Here is a 21,943-nt window from a genome sequence, read left to right as displayed (position 1 = left end):
CCAACATTGTCGAAAGCTTACTCTATATGTAACAATGTTATTTAAGTAAATTAACTTTCCATCAGTCTATCTTCTAAGATAAGTCATAGTGTCAGCATTGTCTCTCCAAGCCCGCTTTTACCGGTCGCTCCATTCCCCTACAATGCGTGCTAGTATTTTGCAACTATTACTTATAAAACTGATGATTCGCCGACATTTCACACTTATCAGTAGCTACTTTTTTGGAACTCGTACACAGAATGCACGTTGCTGCGATTTTAGAACCTCGCAGAAGTTAGTGTAAAGAACCAATGTAGTAAACGAATTTTTTGTTCAAAGAAAGTCGGTGCTAGAACTCCGGCTTCTAAATTATTCAGGAAGACAAACTGTGGTTCTATGTTCGTTACAACGCTAATCATGATAGAGGCATCAGTTCCACAAATTCATAAAGGTTGCAATTCTCGTATAAATATCTACACATTTCCTCAAAAATTACATCTTGCTGAGGGATCTGTGGTATCCAGAGATATAGGGACGTACTGACTTGGACATGTTCGTCTCTGACCGGGTTCACATACAACCATCTATGGAAGTAAATGCAGGCAGAAGCAAAAACGTGTTGTTGGCAAAACATACGTAATTGTTATTACTAGTACGTTGCTTCTACACTAACGAAAATCTTACTTACGTCCTGCATTGTTCCTGAAGCCAACCATGTTGTAGATTTGTCTCCAGCGGTGCTCGCACACCCACGGCCTGGCACAAGACTCGTCTGAGTTGATAGTGGGAGAAATGATGTTGTTGTTGGAGTCCTGTGGAGGTCCGTCCTTGTCGATATTGAATTCGTAGCTGGACATCACTCGGGGGAAGCCGTAAGGCCACGCCAGCATGAAGGCGGTCGCCATCTGTAACGGCGGACAAGGCAATAAAACGATACATTGTAGCAGGTTCTGTTTTGGCAAGTGCAGAAAGTAAACGAAAATTGTCTCTCTAACGTCTCCTACATTGTCAGTACACAAGTTTCATAAAATGATAATAACAATTATGCGGTAACTTAAACGCCAATGCATCAGTACAGTTACTAGAGTGAACATTGTTTTAAACAATTCGTATAGATTGTTGTAGGTGTTTACGCTCGTCATGACGCTGCCAGCACATATGCTTCTCTTTTCGAAGAGGAACAAATGTGTTGCTTTGGTTAACGCCTACAATGTACGTAAATATCAGCATTTACATCGACAGGTACACACATACTTCGCAAGTCACTCTGCAGCATGTGACGTAAAGTGAATGAAAATTAGCCACTCTCTGCTCTCTGACGTATGGAGTATGCCACTGTAAGTTCCCCAGTGTCTGTTACGTTATTCTCACAATCCCAAAGCGAGATTATGATGGAGGAAGCAGAACGGTTGCCTAGCCTGTTTCAAGTAGAGGTAATCAAAATTTTCCAAATAAGGTTTCCTAAGAACAGTGTCAGCAGTATAAAAAGATTCTCATCTTTCACTCATGGCAATTTCTTCTACACAGATGCTGCATGCGTCTCTCAAATCATCTACATGCTTGATAGCGGGGGCTGTGTGGAAGGGACTGAGCGGTTTTTTAGGTTAGAGGGTCTCAGGAAACCACAGAAAGGGCGTCCGTCTCAAAGGGGGCAGATAAAACACAGTAAGGTAGTTGTAGAAACGATCGGTAGTGTAGTTGTAACTTGTCGTAGCTGTGGGGGAAGAACCTGAGCTCCAAGCCCCAATAGCTCAAACAGTTACAGGTACGGAAAGCTGGTTAAAGCCGGAAATAAGTTCAGCTGAATTTTTTTTCAAACGACCTAACAGTGTTCAGAAAGGACAGATTAAATACAGTTGGTAGTGGAGTATTTATTGCTGTCAGAAGTAGTTTACCTTGTAGTGAAATTGAAGTAGATAGGTCCTGCGAAATAGTAAAGGTAGAAGTTACCACTTGATAATCGGACGAAACTATTAATTGGATCGTTTTACCGATCCCCCGACAGAAGATATAGTTGCTGAACAGTTCAAAGAAAACTTGAGTCTCATTTCAAATAGGTAACCCACTCACACAATTATAGCTGGTGTGACTTCAATCGCAACTTGGTATGCTGGAAAAATTATACGTTTAAAGCCGGCGGCATGCATACAACGTCATCCGAAATTGTACTGAATGCTTTTTCAGAAAATTATTTTGAACAACTAGTCCATGAGCCCACTTGAATTGTAAATGGTTGCAAAAGCATACTTGACCTCTTAGCAACAAACAATCCTGGAGAAATAGTGAGTATCATGAGGAATACAGGGATTAGGAATCACAAGGCAGTTCGTGCTAGGCTGAATACCATGACACCCACAACATAAAAAAGACACCCAAAGTACATCTATTTTAAGAAGCTGATAAAAATGCTCTTAGCGCCATTTTAAGAGACAGTCTTCACATCTTCCTGTCTGATCATGTACACGTAGAAAAGATGTCGAACGATTTCAAAGAGATGTTATCGACGGCAATTGACAGATATACATGACAAAATTAATAGGTGGTGGTACTGGTACCCCATGGTACACAAAACGGGTCAGAGTTCTGTTGCAGAAGTAACGAAAAAAGCATGCCAAATTTAAAAGAACGAAAATCCCGAAGATTGGCAAACTGTTCCAGAAGTTCGAAATACAGTGCGTACTTCAATGCTAGATGCTTTTTTTTTTACTAATTTCCAAAAAGCAACTGTCTCGGAATCTTGCTAAAAACCTAAAGAGATTCTCGTCATACGTAAAACACACCAGTGGCAAGGCGCAATCAATATGTTCAATGCGCGATATCAACGGTGAAGTCACTGATGATACTACTACTAAAGCAGAGTTATTAAACACGGTTTTCCGAAACTGCTTCACCAAAGAAGACGAAGTAAATATTCTTGAATTCCAGTCAAGAACCACAGCCAAGATGAGAAACATAGAAGTACATACCCTCGGCGTAGCAAAGCAGCTTAAATCATTTATAAAGGCAAGGCCTCCGGTCCAGATTGTATACCAGTCAGGTTCCTTTTAAAGTATGCTGATAAAATAGCTCCATATTTAACAATTATACACAACCGCTCCCTCGCAGAAAGATCTGCGCCTAAAGACTGGAAAATTTCTGGTGCAGCCCCGATCTTTAATAATAATCTAGATCTGATTATTATTGATGGAATAAATTCTGTTTCTCATCCAAGTCACACCAATACCCGAAAAGGGAAATAGGAGTAATCCACTGAATTACAGGCCCACATCACTAACGTCGACTTGCAATAGGATTTTGGAACATATACTGTGTTCAAACATCATGAATCATCTCGAAGAAAACGATTTATTGACACACAGTCAACACGGATTCAGAAAATATCGTTCTTGCGAAACACAACTAGCTCTTCATACTCACGAAGTATTGAGTGCTATCGACAGGGGATGTCAATTTGATTTAACATTTTTAGATTTCCAGAAGGCTTTAGATGCCGTTCCTCACAAGCGCCTTCTAAACAAACTCCGTGCCTATGGACTATCGCCTCATTTGTGAGACTGGATTCGTGGTTTCCTGTCAGAAAGGCCACAGTTTGGGGTAACAGACGGAAGGTAATCGAGTGAAACAGAAGTAATTGTCCGCGTTCCCCAAGGAAGTGTTACAGGTCCTCTATTGTTCCTGATCTATATTAACGACATAGGAGAAAATCTGAGAAGCCTTCTTAGATTGCTTGCAGATGATGCTATTTATCGTCTTGTAAAGTCATCAGATGACCAAAACGAATTGAAAAATTAATTAGATAAGATTTCTGTATGGTGCGGAAAGTGGCAATTGACCCTGAATAAAGAAAATTGTGAAGTTACTCACGTGAGTACTAAAACCGCTAAATTTCGATTAGATGATAGGTCACAAAATCTGAAAGCTGTAAGTTGAAGTAAATATTTAGGGATTACAGTTACAAATAACCTAAATTGGAACGATCACAGAGATAATGTAGTGGGTAGAGCAAACCAAAGACTGCGATTCATTGGCAGAATCCTTAGAAGGTGCAACAGGTCTACTAAAGAGACTGCTTACATCACGTTTGTCCGCACTATTATCCGCATGAGATTGGACTGATGGATGACATCGAAAAAGTTCAAAGAAGGGCAGCTCGTTCTGTATTATTGCGAAATAGACGAGATAGTGCCACAGACATGATACGTGAATTGGAGTGGCAATCATTAAAACAAAGGTGTTTTCGTTGCCACGGGATCTTTTCATGAAATTTTAATCACTGGTTTTCTCCTCCTATTGCGAAAACATTCTTTTGGTACTCACCTAAACTGGGAGAAATGATCATCATCATAAAATAAGAGAAATCAGGGCTTGCACAGAAAAAATTAAAGTGTTCGTTTTTCCCGCGTGCCATTTGAGAGTGGAACGGTAGAGAGACAACTTGAAGGAGGTCCATTGAACCGTCTGCCAGGCACTTAATTGTGAATAGCAGAGTAATCACGTATATGTAGATGTAGACGTTTGAGAGGATACAACGTACCTTCCTGTTGTGGTCATTTACTATGTGAGAACGGAGGAGACAACCTTTTGGAATCCTAGAAGGAGATTGCATCTACTATCTGCAGCCTATTGTAAGTAGAGGAGACATAGTATTTCAGATGAGTGACATTTAGGAACTAGTGTTGTTATTCGATCGAAGACGAGAGGTATGAATACTAACCACCAGTTTGCTCGTCACAGGAGGGACATAATTTGTTATGGGGGCGAATTCCAAGTTTTCCAGGAAAGAATACAATGTAAAAGGACTTCACGTAGACCGATCATTCAGATGTGTTGACAGCGTAGCATAAACAAGGGGCCTCTTGAATGATGTCGGGTAAACTGGATAAATCATCAGTCATGAGGGGTTACAAAGAGTTCTAAATAATAATGACGTAGTTCACAACTTCCGTGGTGTTTTGGCAGTAGACTGTTTTTTTATGGCAGCAGACCTTTTTGGGAGATTAATTGAATGTCTTCCACTAAAAAAACTGCTAATCCAGTTTCGTGTATGGCCTGTGCTACATGTTTTGTACACCACCTAGAAGATGACATTGGCTCACACCTTTATTGACTTGATGTAACAGGAGAAAGTAATTGGTTATCGTGTTCCATGTGTCAGTTATCATTCTCTTGTGCCATTACAATCAAAGTTGAATGTGTTTTGTTCGGATTTCTCTGTGGACCAACCACAACGTGCATTAACTTTATAAGGCAAATGTTCGGACGTAAACGTGGTCGTGCACCTTCGGTGGTGGAGTTTTACGGTAACTGCTCAACACTGTTAACGGCTATCGCTTAATTTACTTTTCCATTCTCAATTTTTAATTACTATATATAACATGTTCTTCCCCTTCCAACATCTTATCGATTTGTGGTAGCTGCGAGTAACACAATCATCAGAATAATTCCTTATTCAGTTATTCTTCCTCCACGTTTTACGATTCAGCAGTACACTTACTAGAATGAAAGAACGTTCCTACGACTGCTTATTTCAAAACTTTTGCCTTCCACATAGAAATCTAGAAAATTCAGTGCTCGTTCAGTGCTGCGTAAACAAGGCAGACGAAACAATTGCTGGATGGCTTAAATAAGCGATTTAGTCGTCCAGAATGTCCAACTTCTAAGGAAGTTCCAGTTTTCTATGATATCCATGCAGAAAATTTAAAGTCTTATACCGTTATTTTTTAAAGTAGGGGCGAAAAGCTCTATGATTCTTTTAGTTTTTTAAAGACTGTTTTAAGTAACTGACAGAACGACAGAAGGCAGACTAGACTGAATGGTGTGGTTAACACCGGTACTTACCTTGTAAAGCCTTGGTTCCTGGAAGGTGAGGACGTCACCACCACCACCGTGACCCCGCTGGTTGTCATGGTTGTCAATAAAGACCAGAGCGTTGTTTCCGTTAACCATGCCCCACTCCTCACCTGAGAAACGATAGATAGTCCGATTTCAAACCATGCAATAACTATTAATTACTTGAGAGTCTACTTTGGTTGAAAGAAAGTGAAATAATAAAAAAAAGTAGAAATGGGAGTACACACTTTCCTCTATACTATAGACCGCTGAGTGAAACAGCCGTTTTCGGAGAACTCATAATGACTCTGTAATAAGGCTTCCATGTGAAGCTATCAACGACAGAACTGAAATCAAAGCTGCAAAATTAAACTTTATATCATTATTTGTTACCGAAGTTGACCAGCCACTTCATGAGGTTCTTCCTCCGGAAGCATGGTGCCAGCTGGGAACCATACGTAAATTCGCAGACTCTTCCCATCCCGATGTATTCCGTTTTCTTTACAGCTTCAGTACCTGCTCCAAAATATAGAATTTAACCAATGTAAATCCACTACATAATGATCACATCAGTAAGTGATTCGGTTTTGCTTACCAGGGTCGATCACTTCCTGATAAATAAAGGGCCTCTTCCCGCTGCCGAAGACGTTGCTATTGAGATTGTTCAGTGCCCCATAGATCTTGGCAAGATTGTTGGGCCACATGTGCTTTGCAGCATCGATCCTGAAAGATAAGAAGTCATCGTACATCAAACTGTAAAGGTGTATATTTAATTTCTGGCTACTTGCACGGAAAGGTACCATTAGCAGGAATCGCAAATTAATCTACAAGCAGTGGACCAATGAATTTCTGATTGAGTCAAGGAACTACGCTGAGGCCATCACTGATTACGGCAGGCAGTTTCGCAGAATTATCTGCCCTGTTGTGGCACTCAATCCATCAACCACTCACTATCCACGGCAGATGAAACCACTACACGCAGTAGCGGTCAAGTGTGGCGTTCATTAGGTCGAATGACTTATCAACTGCAGGTGTTCCCTGTAAGGTCTGAAGCATTTGCTGTAGTTAATGGGACGTATTTTGTTACCTGTTTCCAGTATTCAGATCACCATCCTATTTTTAAATATCATGGAACTTTATTTCTCAACGACTACAATGTGCAATTAATGATCTAACAAGAGCACGAGGGCATGCTCTAAATTAGTGCCTCCGAATTTTTTATGTAGAAACGTTTAAATATTTTAACATAAAACAAGTATTATTAATATATTACATCTTAATTTTTCATGTCAACATATTTGTTTCTCAACAGAGTCACCCGAACATATTACTCCCAACGACAGACTAATTTGTTGATACCGTCACTGTAACATGTCTGACTTTATTGACGGAGCCATAACGGCATCTCTGCTTGCACCGCTTCATCAATATCAAAGTGAAGTCCTCGAAGGTGCTCTTTAAGTTTTGGGAAAAGATGAAAATCAGATAGTGCCAAGTCGGTACTGTGCACATAATGACCAATGCCAGTGGAACAAAGCGTAGGCTTGTTGCAGCTGTCGCAGAGCTCGTGTGTGGTCTGGTATTGTTACACTGATGGAAAGGATGCCCCTTATGTGAACGAACTTTTCGAAGCAGAAAGTCGATTATAGCACAGTCTCACGCACCGAGTCAGTTACGTTACACGCCGACACACTGCGGTTTGGAGCCTTTTAAGGCAGAAGGTTTAGAATATGAAGTTATGATGAAAACGATGTAGAATGTAATAAGGTTTGTTTTATTTAGAAAGCTTCAGAAGTTTTTACATACGAAATTCGGAACTATTACTTTTCACCACGCCTTCGTAGCAAAAGATCAAAAGGTACATTACTTCGCGTATGTTCAATGTTTTCGTTATTTTGTTCTACATGCATCTCGCGAACACCTATTGTGTCTATGAAGGTTTTCACTGTGTCAATGCAAAAAAAAATATTTGTGGCTTTCTTGCCGCGAAACCCGCAGTGTGAGCGCGACGTTTACGAAATGCTAGTGCCTCTTCCCAGCTTCTGATGACATGCCGGCGTCTCCCACTTATACAGATATCGACGGCCGCTGATACTGAGTAAGTGTTTAAGGAGACCAAACGCTGAAGGCTATCAGTCTCTTATTCATCCTCCTGGACGAAAGCGGTGTACCCTGTCTGACTGAGCACAGGGTAAAGCTTATGTGCAGGCGTAGCCTGTATCTGAGGCGGAACAAGGGCACGTGCCACATGTTTATCTAGTGGATATGGAAAACCGCCCGAAAACCACACCTATGTTGGCCAGCAAACCGATCGCTCAAAGTTAATCCGCCAAACAGACACGATCCTGTACCGGCATACCTCCCCGTCGCAGAAGCGGCTCTCTCCGACGCAGTTTAACAGGGGCCAGGCCGGTTGTTTACGTAGCTGGCCAGTCACGTATGCCGTCCACTCCTGTCCTACATGATACAGACCGCCGTGTCTCACGTCCGTTTGCTTCTAAACTGCTTCTAAACATGGTTCCTAAGGTGTGCTTAGGGCTGTTTATCGACCTGAGGAAGTAATACAATTACATACGTAGAGGACCAATGCATTATTCAAGATACGAGACAGAACTCATTAAATGGGTTATTAAGGTTATATGAGATTTCATGTAATATGGTCCCACAGCAGCTATATATTTTTTAAATGAGACTGCATTCGCTTTATACGAATGATCAGTACATACATGTATGTATACCTCTTTATGTTCTACTGTTCGCCTCTTCACTCTGTTAGATAATGCACTCCCGCGCAATCTCTTAGTTAGTTTCATAGTTTTCGGAGGACTCTTGGCAAAATTAGTGGTGTAAAAGTGACTATTGTAAAATCAGTTTTAATTTACTTTTCTTGATACTTCCCAATAATTTTCATAATGTACTGACTTGCGAGCGATCGTTATGTATCCGTTCGAAGGCTGTACAATCCAGACTCAGTATGTTAATCATGCAAAACAGCCCTGAGGACTGAGGAAATCATCCCAACGAAGAATCATCCGTTCGGTAAAACACCGTGTCCCACTACATGAAGAAGTACATAACTGCCACTGCACGTCCTCACCCAACATGAATCGTCGAGTTTTCCAGACCTTTTTTAAGAAACCGAAGGCCTGATAATCGAGTGGTAAGAGTTCCGGATCTTAGGGCAGGTGCTCGATTCCTTCCACTTAAGTCGGTGCAACCTCTGCCTTACTACATTTCCGATATGGGGACGAGCATTATCATGAAGCAAGGGCAGCCCTTATAGCGCAACTCTATGCAACGGTGGTTTTCGACGGACATAGTGCCCCAGACGCGTTCTTCATTCTCTGATGCACGTCAACCGCTGTTACATCCTTTAGTAGGCAAGAAAATAATATCAGCACGTTTTTTCTATTTGGACACATTTGGTAAAAACGTTTCCCCATGCACTCGCGTGGGAAATACCGAAATTCTACTTTAATCCCTTGCCTTCACGTCGGTGCTTACCTGCATCGGAGTCGCGCTGCGTTGAATACACCGATGAGCCAAAACTTCTTGACCACCTTTGTCAAAGCGTGTTGCTCCATTTCTGAAGCACAGTGCAATAGAAAGTCTGCTTGGCATGGATTATACAGGTCTTTGACAGGATTCCAGAAGTTTGTGGAACCTGATGTCTACGGAGGGGTCACGTAATTCCCATATATTACGCGATGGTGCTATACGGGCACGCAGCTGGCGCCCTGTTTGTGGATACGGACCACGCACATTTTCTGGGCGAGACATCAATGTCACTTCACTATAATGCCCCTCAAACCACAGTAGCACGATTCTGACCTGGTAGCACGGACAGTTATCCTGCTATAAGATGTCATCGACATAGTGGGTGACTTCAAGGAAAAAGCGATGCAGGTGGTCCGCAATAATGTTCACGTTCACTGCTGGCATGATAGCTTCGAATACCACCGCAGATACCATGGAAGACCAGCTCATAGTGCCCCACAGCACAACTCTCCTCTCAGCGACCTGCATCTGCGAGCGGTGCATGTTCTTTGCAGCCATTCGTTCGGACATGGCGTGTAAGGACCCAACCGTCGACCAGATGTAACCAGAAATGCGACTCATTCGACATGCGACACGTTTCAGATTGATCTACGGTGAAAACTCAGTGATGCTGAGCCCACTGCAATCATAACTGATGATGTCGTAGGGTTAATACAGGAAACCGTAGGCTTCGTTTGATGTGGAGCTCCGTGTGCCTGCATCACAACTGCACTCTGTTGTCAGATCTGCCACAGATCGGGGCCTATCCTGGATTACACAGTGGGGAATCCTCCGATCTCGACGTTTTGTGATGAGACATGGTCATCGAATATCATACGGCCTACTCGTTACGCTTACTTCAACATCCTTCACCACTTTTCATAGGTGCTCACAGCGGTAGTGCTCAACAGGTGATCAGCTTCGCGGTTTCAGAGATTCTCGTTTCGAGCCGCAGCGCAACAAAGAAGTGCCCTTTGTGAAACCGCTTACATCAGTCTATTTCCGAATTTGCGGCTCGTATCTTCGCTATAATCACTGTCCATTCATCTCTGTTCTACCTACATTCATTACTTACTGGGTCACATGTTCCCAAGGCCACCAGGAGGCATTCAACCTGGCGGTGGGCAGCGGTCATTAAGTTTTGGCTCATCAATGTATACGCTGGAGCAACACCCTCAGACGGAAAGTTTTAGATCTCCCCTGATAATTTAGTACCCGACTGGCCAACCAGCGGCCCGTATGCCGCATTTGGCCTGCGACTGGTTACCATCCGACCCGGGGGAGAAATACGCCGGTGAAGCATTGTGACTCTCGCATTGTACTCGGCCAAAGGCGCATTTTCGGCTATTTCCGGCGATGCTCGGCTCGCCTCGGGTTTGCAGTTGATGACACTTGCATGTGAAAAGTGCCGCGTACAATGCCATTTCGTCCCCACTGGATATAAACAACAAGCGAATGTCCTGCCTGTGGCTAAAATTCGATAATTACTCAGTTTCGCTTGTCGACTTGCATTGCCAATCTCATTCCCGTATTCTATTTCCCTTTTCTTTCTCATATTAACATTAGTAAATAATTCTTTTCCGTTGTGGACGCATTAGAACACTGCAACTGTGGCAGTGAAGGTAATTTATAGGGAATTATCTGCCACCAGTAGCTTTTACAGGCATCAATTTTTCCATAGTGACATTTCAGGGCAACTGGTATCCCATCTTCAGTTGTTTACATTTACTTACATTCCCTGAATGTTGTTTCTTTCCTAAAAGCATTGCGGAAGTTTGAAATTGAAGATCTTAAGACAGCAATTGTAAAAGGTGATGAGTAAATGTCCACGACGCGTAATTAAATATAAGCATCTGAAGATGGGGTGAACGTAAAATGAATGCACTGCCGAAAAAACGCTTGATCTGAGGCATAATTTGTAGGCGTGGCTTGTTGGGAAACGTGGAGCCACTTATATCGACAAGTTATCCCATCATCAAAAACATCACGGACGCTATAGTTCTGAGTTAATGCGCTAGGAGCGCTACTGTCGCGTCACGTCGCTAGGCGGCCTTCGAGCTTAAGTATGTGAATCAGGCCGCCGTGTCATCAAAGGTTGTGCGTGACAGTTTAGTATTATCGGACGAAGTTTGACACATTTTTCACGATAAACTTGTAGTGCTCTTAGTTCATAGGCCACTAAAAACCCCTCAATTGGCGTCGTGAACGACCAACGCCGTAAAGACCGCGCTCAACGGCATGTAGTACCCGGCTACCCGCTACGGCCCGAGGATCGGAGTGTGTGGGATTGTAGGAGGAGCTTATATGAAATAATCAGAGGGAAGCTAATCGAATATTACGTAATAGTTGCTATTTCTCTTGCTGGTGTACCGATCAATAAAGAGCCTTATCTATAAATACAATGTACCGTTTATTAAGAACGTACAAACTGTAAATTCTCTATAAGTTTCTGCTAACTTGTAACACAGATGTTCAAGTGTATTACAAGAAGAAGAATTCTTAGTCAGACTCACAAAGACACTCTGACTATACACATAGCTCACAGCTGGAGCATTTCTCAAATGTTGGGCTCCAGGAGTGCGCTCTGTGCTAGTATTCACGTCGAGTCGAGTAAAGGTAAATCAGTGGCTCAGGAAGGTGATCTACCATAGTGTGACGCACATCATGCGTTGATGATATTCAGTCACGGACGTTACAAATAAGATGACTGCTTCACCTTCCTCAAACTCTGCGCCAGTAGCAAGTAGATGTGGAATATTATCTCTCTGCCTCATAAGCTTTGCCATAGCAAGTAGATGGGGAATATTTTTATTCGTGAAAGTTACGTCGAGACTCACTTAAGAACATGTTCTGTTTCACATTAATATAGTGAGACCATACTGACTTGGAGCCATATATTGTCCTCTGATGAGTTAGCATTTTGAGTGCTTGGGAAGCAGCATTAAATATGTGTTACATATCGTTTTTGATACTCTCTGGTGTAAAATTACACGAAACACCGATGAATGAAAAAAATTATTTGCAGTGTCGTGGACATTTAGTGAACGTTTATCAGAACTGACAGACGTAATTTGAAATTTATCTTCAAAGGGCATAGCTATACATGCGGGATTCTTGAAACTTTCACTCTGGTTCAAAATGGTTCAAATGGTTCTGAGCACTATGGGACTTAACTGCTAAGGTCATCAGTCCCCTAGAACTTAGAACTACTTAAACCTAACTAACCTAAGGACAACACACACATCCATGCCCGAGGCAGGATTCGAACCAGCGCCTGTAGCGGTCGCGCGGTTCCAGACTGTAGCGCCTAGAACCGCTCGGACACTCCGGCCGGCTTTCGCTCTGGTGCGTGCTAAAAACATTGGCAATTCCTTTCCTTATAAGGATGGGAAAGGTCGTCCGTATGAACTTAACACTGAGAAAAAGATTCCACAAGCTAAGAGCATCGTTCCGTTACATCGTTTATCTGGTGTGTTGAATCCTACTGACTATGTCTGGGTTTCGCATAGGTCACATATAGTGGTTAAGCCAGCATTTTCCGCGTCTTCCAGAGCTAGAGACTGCTAAAGTAGTGGAGGACCACCCCGAAGTTTAATCTCATTGAATTAGAAAAGTATCATTGTGGTTTGTTCATTTAGGACTCAGCTATGATGGTTACGTATTCGTTAGACATTCAGCTGGTACAAACATTGTTCTCAAGCAGTACCTCATACAGAAAGTAATTACAGATTGCCTACACCAATATATTCCAGTTCATTGTAGGATATTTTCAAGTGTATACATTTATGAATGACCTGAGTAACTTAAATATATTTCTTGACACAAGGTTGAAATTTGTCCTACTAACACAAACAATTTTCATTATAACTGATTGGAACAGTACCTGAACCCAGCAACGCCGATACCGATGAGCTTGTTCATGTATTCCGTGATCTTGCCACGCACGTAATCTGATCCATCGTTCAGATCCTGAAGTCCAGTCAGTTCACAGTTGCGAACCTGAAAGTAAGACATAACAACAACAGTTCATATTTATATTTCAATTATTGGTTTCTGTCGTCCGAAATTGGACATCGAAGTGGTGTAAAATGGAAATCAAAGAAGTGTAGCTTAAAAACTCGGGTAGACTACTGGTTCTATCTGTCGTTAGAAAGGTGTAGGTTCAACGAAACGTATCTGTTCATGTAACTGGCTGGGTGTTGTGTGCTGTCCTTAGGTTAGTTAGGTTTAAGTAGTTCTAAGTTCTAGGGGACTGATGACCATAGATGTTAAGTCCCATAGTGCTCAGAGCCATTTGAACCATTTTTTTTGTTCATGTAACTTCTGCTTAGTATTTCTTTTGTAACTGCATTCTGGAATCAAATGAAATTATATTTTCAATAAAGATATGGAAAAATGACAGACTTTCGAAGATTCCTCCAACTATAAAGTAAAGACAAGTGTGAACAAAGAGAAAGGTGTACTAAATCACTTCGTACTGTCAGAACCTGTCAGTGGTTTCTCGTCATCGTAGTATTACGAAACAGTTATACCAGTAAAATTACTCTAATCTACAATGTTTTCACTGCAGTACCGAAGAGGGCTTACATGTTCTTGCCTGGACACGGAAAGTAAGTGTTGCAACACTGCTCTTCGTGATGCGAAACTTCAGAGAGTATCATAGAAGCAATTTGAAATTTGTGGTAAGGTCTTGTGGGACCAAACTGCTGAGGTCATCGGTCCCTAAGCTTACACACTACGTAATCTAAGTTCTACTAACTTACGCTAAGGACAAAAGACACACCCATGCCCGAGGCAGGACTCGAACCTCCGACGAGGGGAGCCGCGCGAACCGCGGCAAGGCGCCCTAGACCACGCGACTACTCCACGTGGCAAATGAGTTGGCACCAGATAGACGATTCCAAGTCAATTTTTACATATTCACTTTTACTAAGGTCATGTACACTGATGAGGCAAAACATTCTGATTACTGCTTACCGTGATTTTGGATGCCGATTGGTGGTGTTCCGGGCACTTGACGTCGTAACAGAAGTATGTAAATGGAATAGACACCCTAGCGAAGACATGGGCAACAATGGGGAAATCCATTAAGATTAGCGACTATGACAAAGGTTACATTATTATTACGCAGTATCTCGAAAACGTAGACGCTGGTCGAATGTTCAAGTACTGCTGTCGTGAGCATCTACGGAAAGTGGCAGAAGAACTGTGAAATTACCAATAGGCGCTAGAAGGTTGGACGTCCACGACTCTTTACAGAACGTGGGGATCGGAGGTTAGTCTGCTTCATAAAGCAGAACAAATTATGATCTGTGGCATGTCTGCTGACAGAGCACAATACTGGTGTACGCAGAACTATTTCGGAGCACATCGTTCATGATATATTGTTGAAAATGGAGCCCCACAGCAGACCGCCCCTACGTGTTCTCATTTTGACCCAGCGATATCGTCAGTTATAACTGCAGTGGGCACGGGACCGTCGATCCATGGATACGTGTCGCCTTTCCGGGTGAATCACATTTTTGCTACACTAGTTCCGATGGTCGTCTCCACAAACGCCGACACCGACGTGAACGGCGGCTCAAACCGTGCAGCGCACCACGGACGCAGGCTGGTGGGAGCAGTATTATGCTGTGGGAGACATTCTTCTATGCTTGCATGGAACCTGTGATAGCAATCGAAGAACGCTGATGGCTGGAAACCGCCTGCATGCCGTCATGCTTGATGTCTTCCCCGAAGGCGATGTCATCTTTCATCAGTGTGTCTGTGTCTCGGAGGCTCAACCGTGCTACAGTGGTTTGAGGAGCATTATAGTGAACTCACGTTGATATTTCGACCACCAAATTCGCCTGATGTAAATCCTACGGAACCCACCTGGCTCGCTATCGGGCGTCATCACAGCGTACACATATCAGCGGCACGTTATTTATGCGAATTACAAGAAGTGCGTGTGAGCATCTAATGCCACAAACCTCCACAAACGTACCAACAAGCTGTGGGATCCCTGATACGCAGCATCAGTGATGTATTTCGATCCAAAGGCAGAAAAGTAAGCTATTAAGCAAGTCGTAATGTTTTGGCTCGTCAGTGTATTTGAATCTATTGTTCTTATTTCGGATTGATTTTGATTTAATAATCAAACCCAGTTATGCACTTTTAGACGGAGAAGCAGCTGCATCGGGAAGAAATCGAGAGAACAGTTTCATACTTGCCGAATACATTGATAAAATCAGTCTTGAGAGAGAAACTGTCACTAACAAAGGGCAACAGAATGGGAAAGATGATGAAATGGAATACAGACAAACTGAACATCCCTGATGAAGTAAAAAAATACCAAGTAACACTAAGCAGAAAGCTGAGCAATGAAGAGACCACAGTAGGAGTAGATGAAAGGTGCAACAGGTTTGAAAAAGCCATTAAGGATGCTGCAGAGGAAATAATAGGCATAAGAAGGAACAGAAGAACCCAGGAGTGGTTTGATGAAGATTGCAGGTCAGCAATAGAGGAAAAGAACAGGGCAAGAACAAAAGTGCTACAGAGAGAAACCAGAAATAATGTGGAACAATATAGAGAATTAAGGAGAAGAGCTAACAGACTGTGCAAGAGAAAGAAAAGAGAGTGGAATAAGAAGAAATTTCAAGAACTAAAAGAACTAAAGGAACAGAGTGAAATAAGAAAGTTCTATCATGCCATAGGCAAAATGAAGAATAGATTGCAACCAAAAATAACGGCCTGTTCCAGTAAAGATGGGAAAATGATAAGGGAGGAAGAACAGATAGTGGGAAGATGGGCAGAGTATTTCAAAGATACACTAAGCACCAGCCTAGAAGATGAAGAGACAGCTGCACAGGAGGGAAGAGTGGAGCTGGAAGTAGGCAATGAAAACAATGAGGCAAGAAAGCCAACACTACAAGAGGTCTCCCAGGCTCTGCACAAGTCAAAAAACAATCGAGCCCCTGGGGAAGACAGCATAATTGCTGAATTAATAAAAACTGGTGGTGAGGCTGTAATAAAGGAACTGCACACATTAATATCAGATATATGGGAAATAGAAACTATGCCAGATAATTGGAAAATTGGAATAATAGTCCCCATTTATAAGAAAGGGGACAGAACAGCATGTGAAAACTATAGAGGTGTAACACTCCTAAGTACAGCTTATAAGATCTTCACAAGTATATTAAACGAAAGGATACAGAAGTGTGCAGAAGGCATACTAGGGGAATATCAGTGTGGCTTTCGACCAGGCAGAGGAACAACTGATCAAATATTTGTGATAAGGCAAATGATGGAAAAGTTCTATGAATACGATATAGATCTGCATTTCTTATTCATCGATTTCAAACAAGCCTTTGACAGCATAAATCGGCAAGAACTATATAGAGTACTGAAAGAAGTTGGTATATGTGCTAAATTAATAAGACTAATCAGAATGACAATGACAGAGACAAGAGCAAAAGTAAAGGTCCTTAGCAGAACAAGTGATAGCTTTGACTTTAATAAAGGTGTGAAGCAAGGGGATAGTCTCTCCACTGTCCTATTCAACATAGCCCTGCATAGTGCAGTAAATAAAATCAACAAAAGAGGCACCATATTTATGAAAACTAGCCAGATATGTGCATACGCTGATGACATTGCTATAGTAGGAAGAAATACCAATACACTCCTAGAAACATACCGGGCAATGGAAACAGAAGCCTTAAAAATTGGCCTCATAGTAAATGAAAACAAAACAAAATATATGGTAATGTCACAATCTGAGGCCAGAAGAACCCCTAAAAACCTAAAAATCAATGGGAAATGCTTCAATGGAGTGTCCTCTTTTAACTACTTGGGAGCCCTAATAACAAATGATAACAGTATTGGAAAGGCTATAAGGGAAAGAATACAAACAGGAAACAGAGCTTACTTTGCAAATATGCAGCTCTTCAAAAATAGCCTTGTTACAAGAAAAACTAAACTGCTAATATATAATTCCCTAGTCCGCCCAGTTATCACATACGGCTCAGAGGTATAGACGTTGACAGAACACGATAAAAATGCTCTAAGAAGCATTGAGCGGAAAATACTACGCAAAATCTATGGGCCAATAAGGGAGGAAAAAGGCTGGAGAATACGCTACAATGCCGAATTACAAGAGTTAATACAAGGCAGGGACATAGTAAAATTTGTGAAATCACAGCGAATACGATGGCTAGGACACTTGGAGAGAATGGCAGAGGATAGAATTCCAAAGAAAATGATGAAAGATATGTTCCATTCAGTTAGGCGAAAAGGGAGACCTAGAAGAAGATGGATCGATGAGGTAATAATGGATATCAGCAATATGGGAGTCCAGGGGTGGAAAAGAGCAGCAACTAACCGAGAAGTGTGGAGGAAGATTGTTGAAGAAGCCAAGGCTCACCAAGGGCTGTAGAGCTACTGAAGAAGAAGAAGAAGAGTACATTCGAAATGTTAGCGGAAAGGAGGTAGTGTGAGAACGAGAAATTCAATGGAACTGTATCAGGATATAAATGTTTAAATATCACTCTCTCGTGTAGTATATGAATATCTTTTCTCCAAGCAGGAATTGCAATGGAAGTGAATATGTGGAGTATCGTAGTATCACTAGAAATACACTATCTGATAGAAAGTATCTGGACATTCCTATGTAACGCGAAACTGCTTACTACATATCACGAGAGACGTATCAGCAAGTACAGCATCAAAAGACGCGGGCAGTATTGTCAATGAGAAGCAGTACCATCAGTGTGGCTGGTTCAGGAGAGCTCAGTGACAGTGTCTCGGTCAGCAGAGCTCCGTGACGACAATTGATGTCACCTAAGTAACAAATCCATCAGGAACATTTAAGCCATGTTATGGCTGCCCCAAATCGAGCGTTGGTACCCGTGAAGGAAACGCGAAGGAATAGCCACAGCTGAACCAAAACCAAGCAGACGCCAACCAAAACCAGGCAGATGTAATGGACACCAACGGTGATCGTCGAGAATTGCGAAGGGTGGTTGTCGAAAACCCCCTGAAATCAGCGGAAAGACTCACTCGTGAGAGTGAAAGTGCTACCAGCAGTTCAGCTAGGACAATGACTGAGCTAAAACCACACATACCTGTAGTCAGTGCTACGCAATGTTCGAGTTGCTGTAAAGAGCGAGCCATTGGGCAGTGGATGACCAGAAATCAGTGATTTGGCGTGATGAATCACACTATATCTTTTGAAAATTCGATGGAAGGGTTTGAGTTTGGCAGAATGCTAAGAGAACGTTATGTGCCATCATTTGTAGTACCAACTGTGAAGTACAGAGGTGGTGGAGAAGCGTCATGGCAACATTTTACGTCATTCGGATTACAAATTATTACATGCGGAAGGATAAGAACACATTTCATTACAGTTTTACTGTGTACAGTAATGAAATTTTTGTATCAGGATGACAACGGAAACTGTCATAAAGCAGCATCTGTCAAGCTATAGTTTGTGAACAATAACACTCCTGAAATGGACTGTCTTCCACAGAATGCAGATCTGAACAGATCCGCCTCGAGCTACACAAAATAGAACACATTTCGCATGAGTTAGAACGTCGAATTCGCTCCAGAATCGTCTAACCTTCGGCTCTTGAGAAAGAAGGGGCTGACATTCCTCCACAGATATACAGACACCTCATTCTTCGTTCCTGGCAGAGTTACTGTCACCATAAAGGCGAAGGGTGGACAGCCCCCCCCCCCTTACATTCACGTCCACTAAGAGGTGTCCTGATATTTCTGCTTATATAATGTAAACATTGGGCTGAACCCGTCTATAGAAGGCTTAACCTGTAAACTTCAGTAGCTGTTCGTCTAGAAATGAGAAACCTGTAATGAATGAGGCAAACATTGGGTGAGAAAAATTTTTCGCTGCACAGTAAGGAGTCTAGAGAGGCCAAGGATGACAACACAGGAGAGCCGTCATCTCTAGATTAGAAAATACAGGTGCGCACCCATTCGACATTTAGACAATTGTAGGCAATCAGACATTCGTACCGTATCAAAAAGTTGTTCACGACGTATTTGATAAAATATCATGTGAAGTGGGCAAGGGACATTTGCAGGTATACAATCGTAGATAACGCGATTTCTCATAACGAAGATGTGGAAAAACATTTTTTATTTATGTGTGTGTGTGTGTGTGTGTGTGTCCTTGTGTGTTTTAGCGTGGGAGAAGACGTTACGCAATAGCTATAAAAGTTGCTAAATAATTCCTTTAGCGAGAAGAGTAAACTGAATTGACCACACGCACAAGAAACTTTGCAGATCGCTCAGGGACAGATCCTGCTGGACTTTAGAGTAGAGACTCTGGTGCAGGACTTGGTACAGACACGCTTAGCTGCAGCTAAGACGTCACTGGAGACTTCGGTCTTGACCACAATGAGTGTCAGTGGTAGCCACATCCACAGCCACTGACGCTGAGGCCCCGAACTAGAATGGGACACGAACCAAGGCCCAGCGCAACATGTCGACTACACCGCAGTCGAACGGCCACACCACCGCCAGCCGGATAGTGCATTCAGTAACACTTTAGTGTCATCATCATTTTCTGGGGCCTTTGCCCTACTTCAGCGCGGGGTCGGCCTTGTTACTATGGAATTGGCGATGTTAGTGTGCGAGAGTGGCCGAATGCCCTTCTTGTCGCCACCCCGTACCCCCAGGGACGGAATTAGTGTATCCCAGGTGCCTGTGTGTAGTGTAAGCAATGAAACAGTGCGAACATATTCAAATGTCTGCGAGTCGTGTAACTAAGATGGTAGATGGGACCATCCCGGTATTCACCTAGCGGGATATGGAAAACCGAATATATACCACATCCAGACTGGCCGACACACCGGCCCTCGCTGTTAATCCGCCGGGCAGATTCGATCCGGGGCCGGCGCGGCTGCCAGAGTCCAGGAAGCAGCGCATTAGCGCCCTTGGCTAACCTGGCGGGTTCAGTTAACACCTTAAAGTCATTTACGTTTACATTCAGTGTTCTTACAATTCCATTTTGTAATTGATTTATCACTATTTTACCATTCAGTATTAAGGGTGAAATTATATTAAATGTTTTGTAATTGTATTTTGTGAAGGGTATCTGATTTATTATTAATTTATAAATGCCTTGCTCAAGTTAATAAGTTTAATCAACATTAATCTTAAAAATACGCTATCTTACCTTGAGTTAATTCCATCACTGAGAACGTATTCTTTTGAACAAGTCAATGATTACGTTGCCATAGTTGATACAAGTATATGAAAGTTCTTACATTGTTGGCGTCTTGGTAATTGTTGACGCTGCATGGGGGCCAGTGGAAGTCGTTCTGGCCGTAGGGCACGTCTGGGTAGTTGTAGGCCGAGGGTTTGCTGCCTCCCACACCGGTCTGTCCGCCCTGCGTGGCGCTCATGTGATTGATCACAGCGTCCACGTAGATCCTGCAATGTGAGATGACAGGGTCAGCAACAGTTGTAAACTGCTAATTATCTTACGCTAAAGAATAGCATCATCAAGAAATTTCACAATATTGTATCGTATACATAGTTCTTCGTTCGTTCAGTTGTTTTGCAGTGGCTGAAACACAGTGATGTAAATGTTTCAAATGGCTCTGAGCACTATGGGACTTAACATCTTAGGTCATCAGTCCCCTAGAACTTAGAACTACTTAAACCTAACTAACCTAAGGACATCACACACATCCATGCCCGAGGCAGGATTCGAACCTGCAACCGTAGCAGTCCCTCGGTTCCGGATTGCAGCGCCTAGAACCGCACGTCCACCGCGGCCGGCTCAGTGATGTAATACACGTGTAATACACTAGCCTTTTAAATGAAATACTACAATGTTTGTCGGTGAATCAATATCTGGAGGACTTGGGATGGTGATTTACCATGACCGAATAGGAATCTTCTAATGGTCACTTAAAAAAAATCTCACGGGAGATAAGGAAAAGATTAGTAGTTTATTTCAGTTTCTATAACAATGTGTCACATAACCAACAACTCTAATCTTGCTGCAATTAAGAGCTCCTACAAGCCACACGGAAGCAGACTCTGGATCGTATGTGAAACGAGGACTTGATGTTGTGAGGTATCTTCTGTGGGACAAGGAGATCAGTAATGAACGCGCTTGAAACTAGTTACAAAAGCTTGTGTTCGTTATATCTGTGATGTCTGGCTCTTTCATCGTATTTCACCATCATATGCTCAGCTATTCCGGCTGCGTGCAGACGAGGACAGATATATCCACATCCTCTGTCTACTCTATTGTCTTGTCAATAATCTCTGTCCCTCTTATCCCTCCTCGACGACAACGCTGTTGTCTGAACAGTATGGCAGAAACAGCCACTCCCATCACAGCAAAATCTTTTCTGTCCCTCTCCTTCATTCAGCTACCTTACCAAAGTCCTCACCAGCATCAGGTACTCGATTCTGAAATAACCTCCTTCACTACATTTCAGAGCTGAATAACACCTTCAGCTTCAAGAGACATACACTAATGAGCCAAATAGCTTGTTTGTCCGTCTTTGGAATGAAATACATAATTGATTTTGTGTATCGGGTTCAAAATGGTTCAAATGGCTCTGAGCATTGTGGGACT

General features: G+C 42.5%; 1 protein-coding gene across 1 annotated transcript in view; it reads right to left on the bottom strand.

Moving 5' to 3' along the window:
* LOC126162295 (alpha-amylase 2-like) overlaps positions 1–21,943 on the bottom strand; it is a 45,376-nt gene that overhangs the window by 10,396 nt on the left and 13,037 nt on the right. Inside the window, exons 3-8 of the mRNA XM_049918714.1 lie at positions 20,616–20,781; positions 13,229–13,344; positions 6,404–6,531; positions 6,202–6,324; positions 5,818–5,939; positions 668–884 (exon numbers count right to left, since the gene is read on the bottom strand). Of these exons, the coding sequence (XP_049774671.1) occupies positions 668–884; positions 5,818–5,939; positions 6,202–6,324; positions 6,404–6,531; positions 13,229–13,344; positions 20,616–20,781 (872 nt within the window). The remainder of the gene's footprint in view (positions 1–667; positions 885–5,817; positions 5,940–6,201; positions 6,325–6,403; positions 6,532–13,228; positions 13,345–20,615; positions 20,782–21,943) is intronic.

The sequence above is a fragment of the Schistocerca cancellata genome, chromosome 2, assembly GCF_023864275.1.
Source record: "Schistocerca cancellata isolate TAMUIC-IGC-003103 chromosome 2, iqSchCanc2.1, whole genome shotgun sequence".
Classification (NCBI taxonomy): Eukaryota; Metazoa; Arthropoda; class Insecta; order Orthoptera; family Acrididae; genus Schistocerca; species Schistocerca cancellata.
This window is presented reverse-complemented; position numbering and strand designations above follow the sequence as displayed.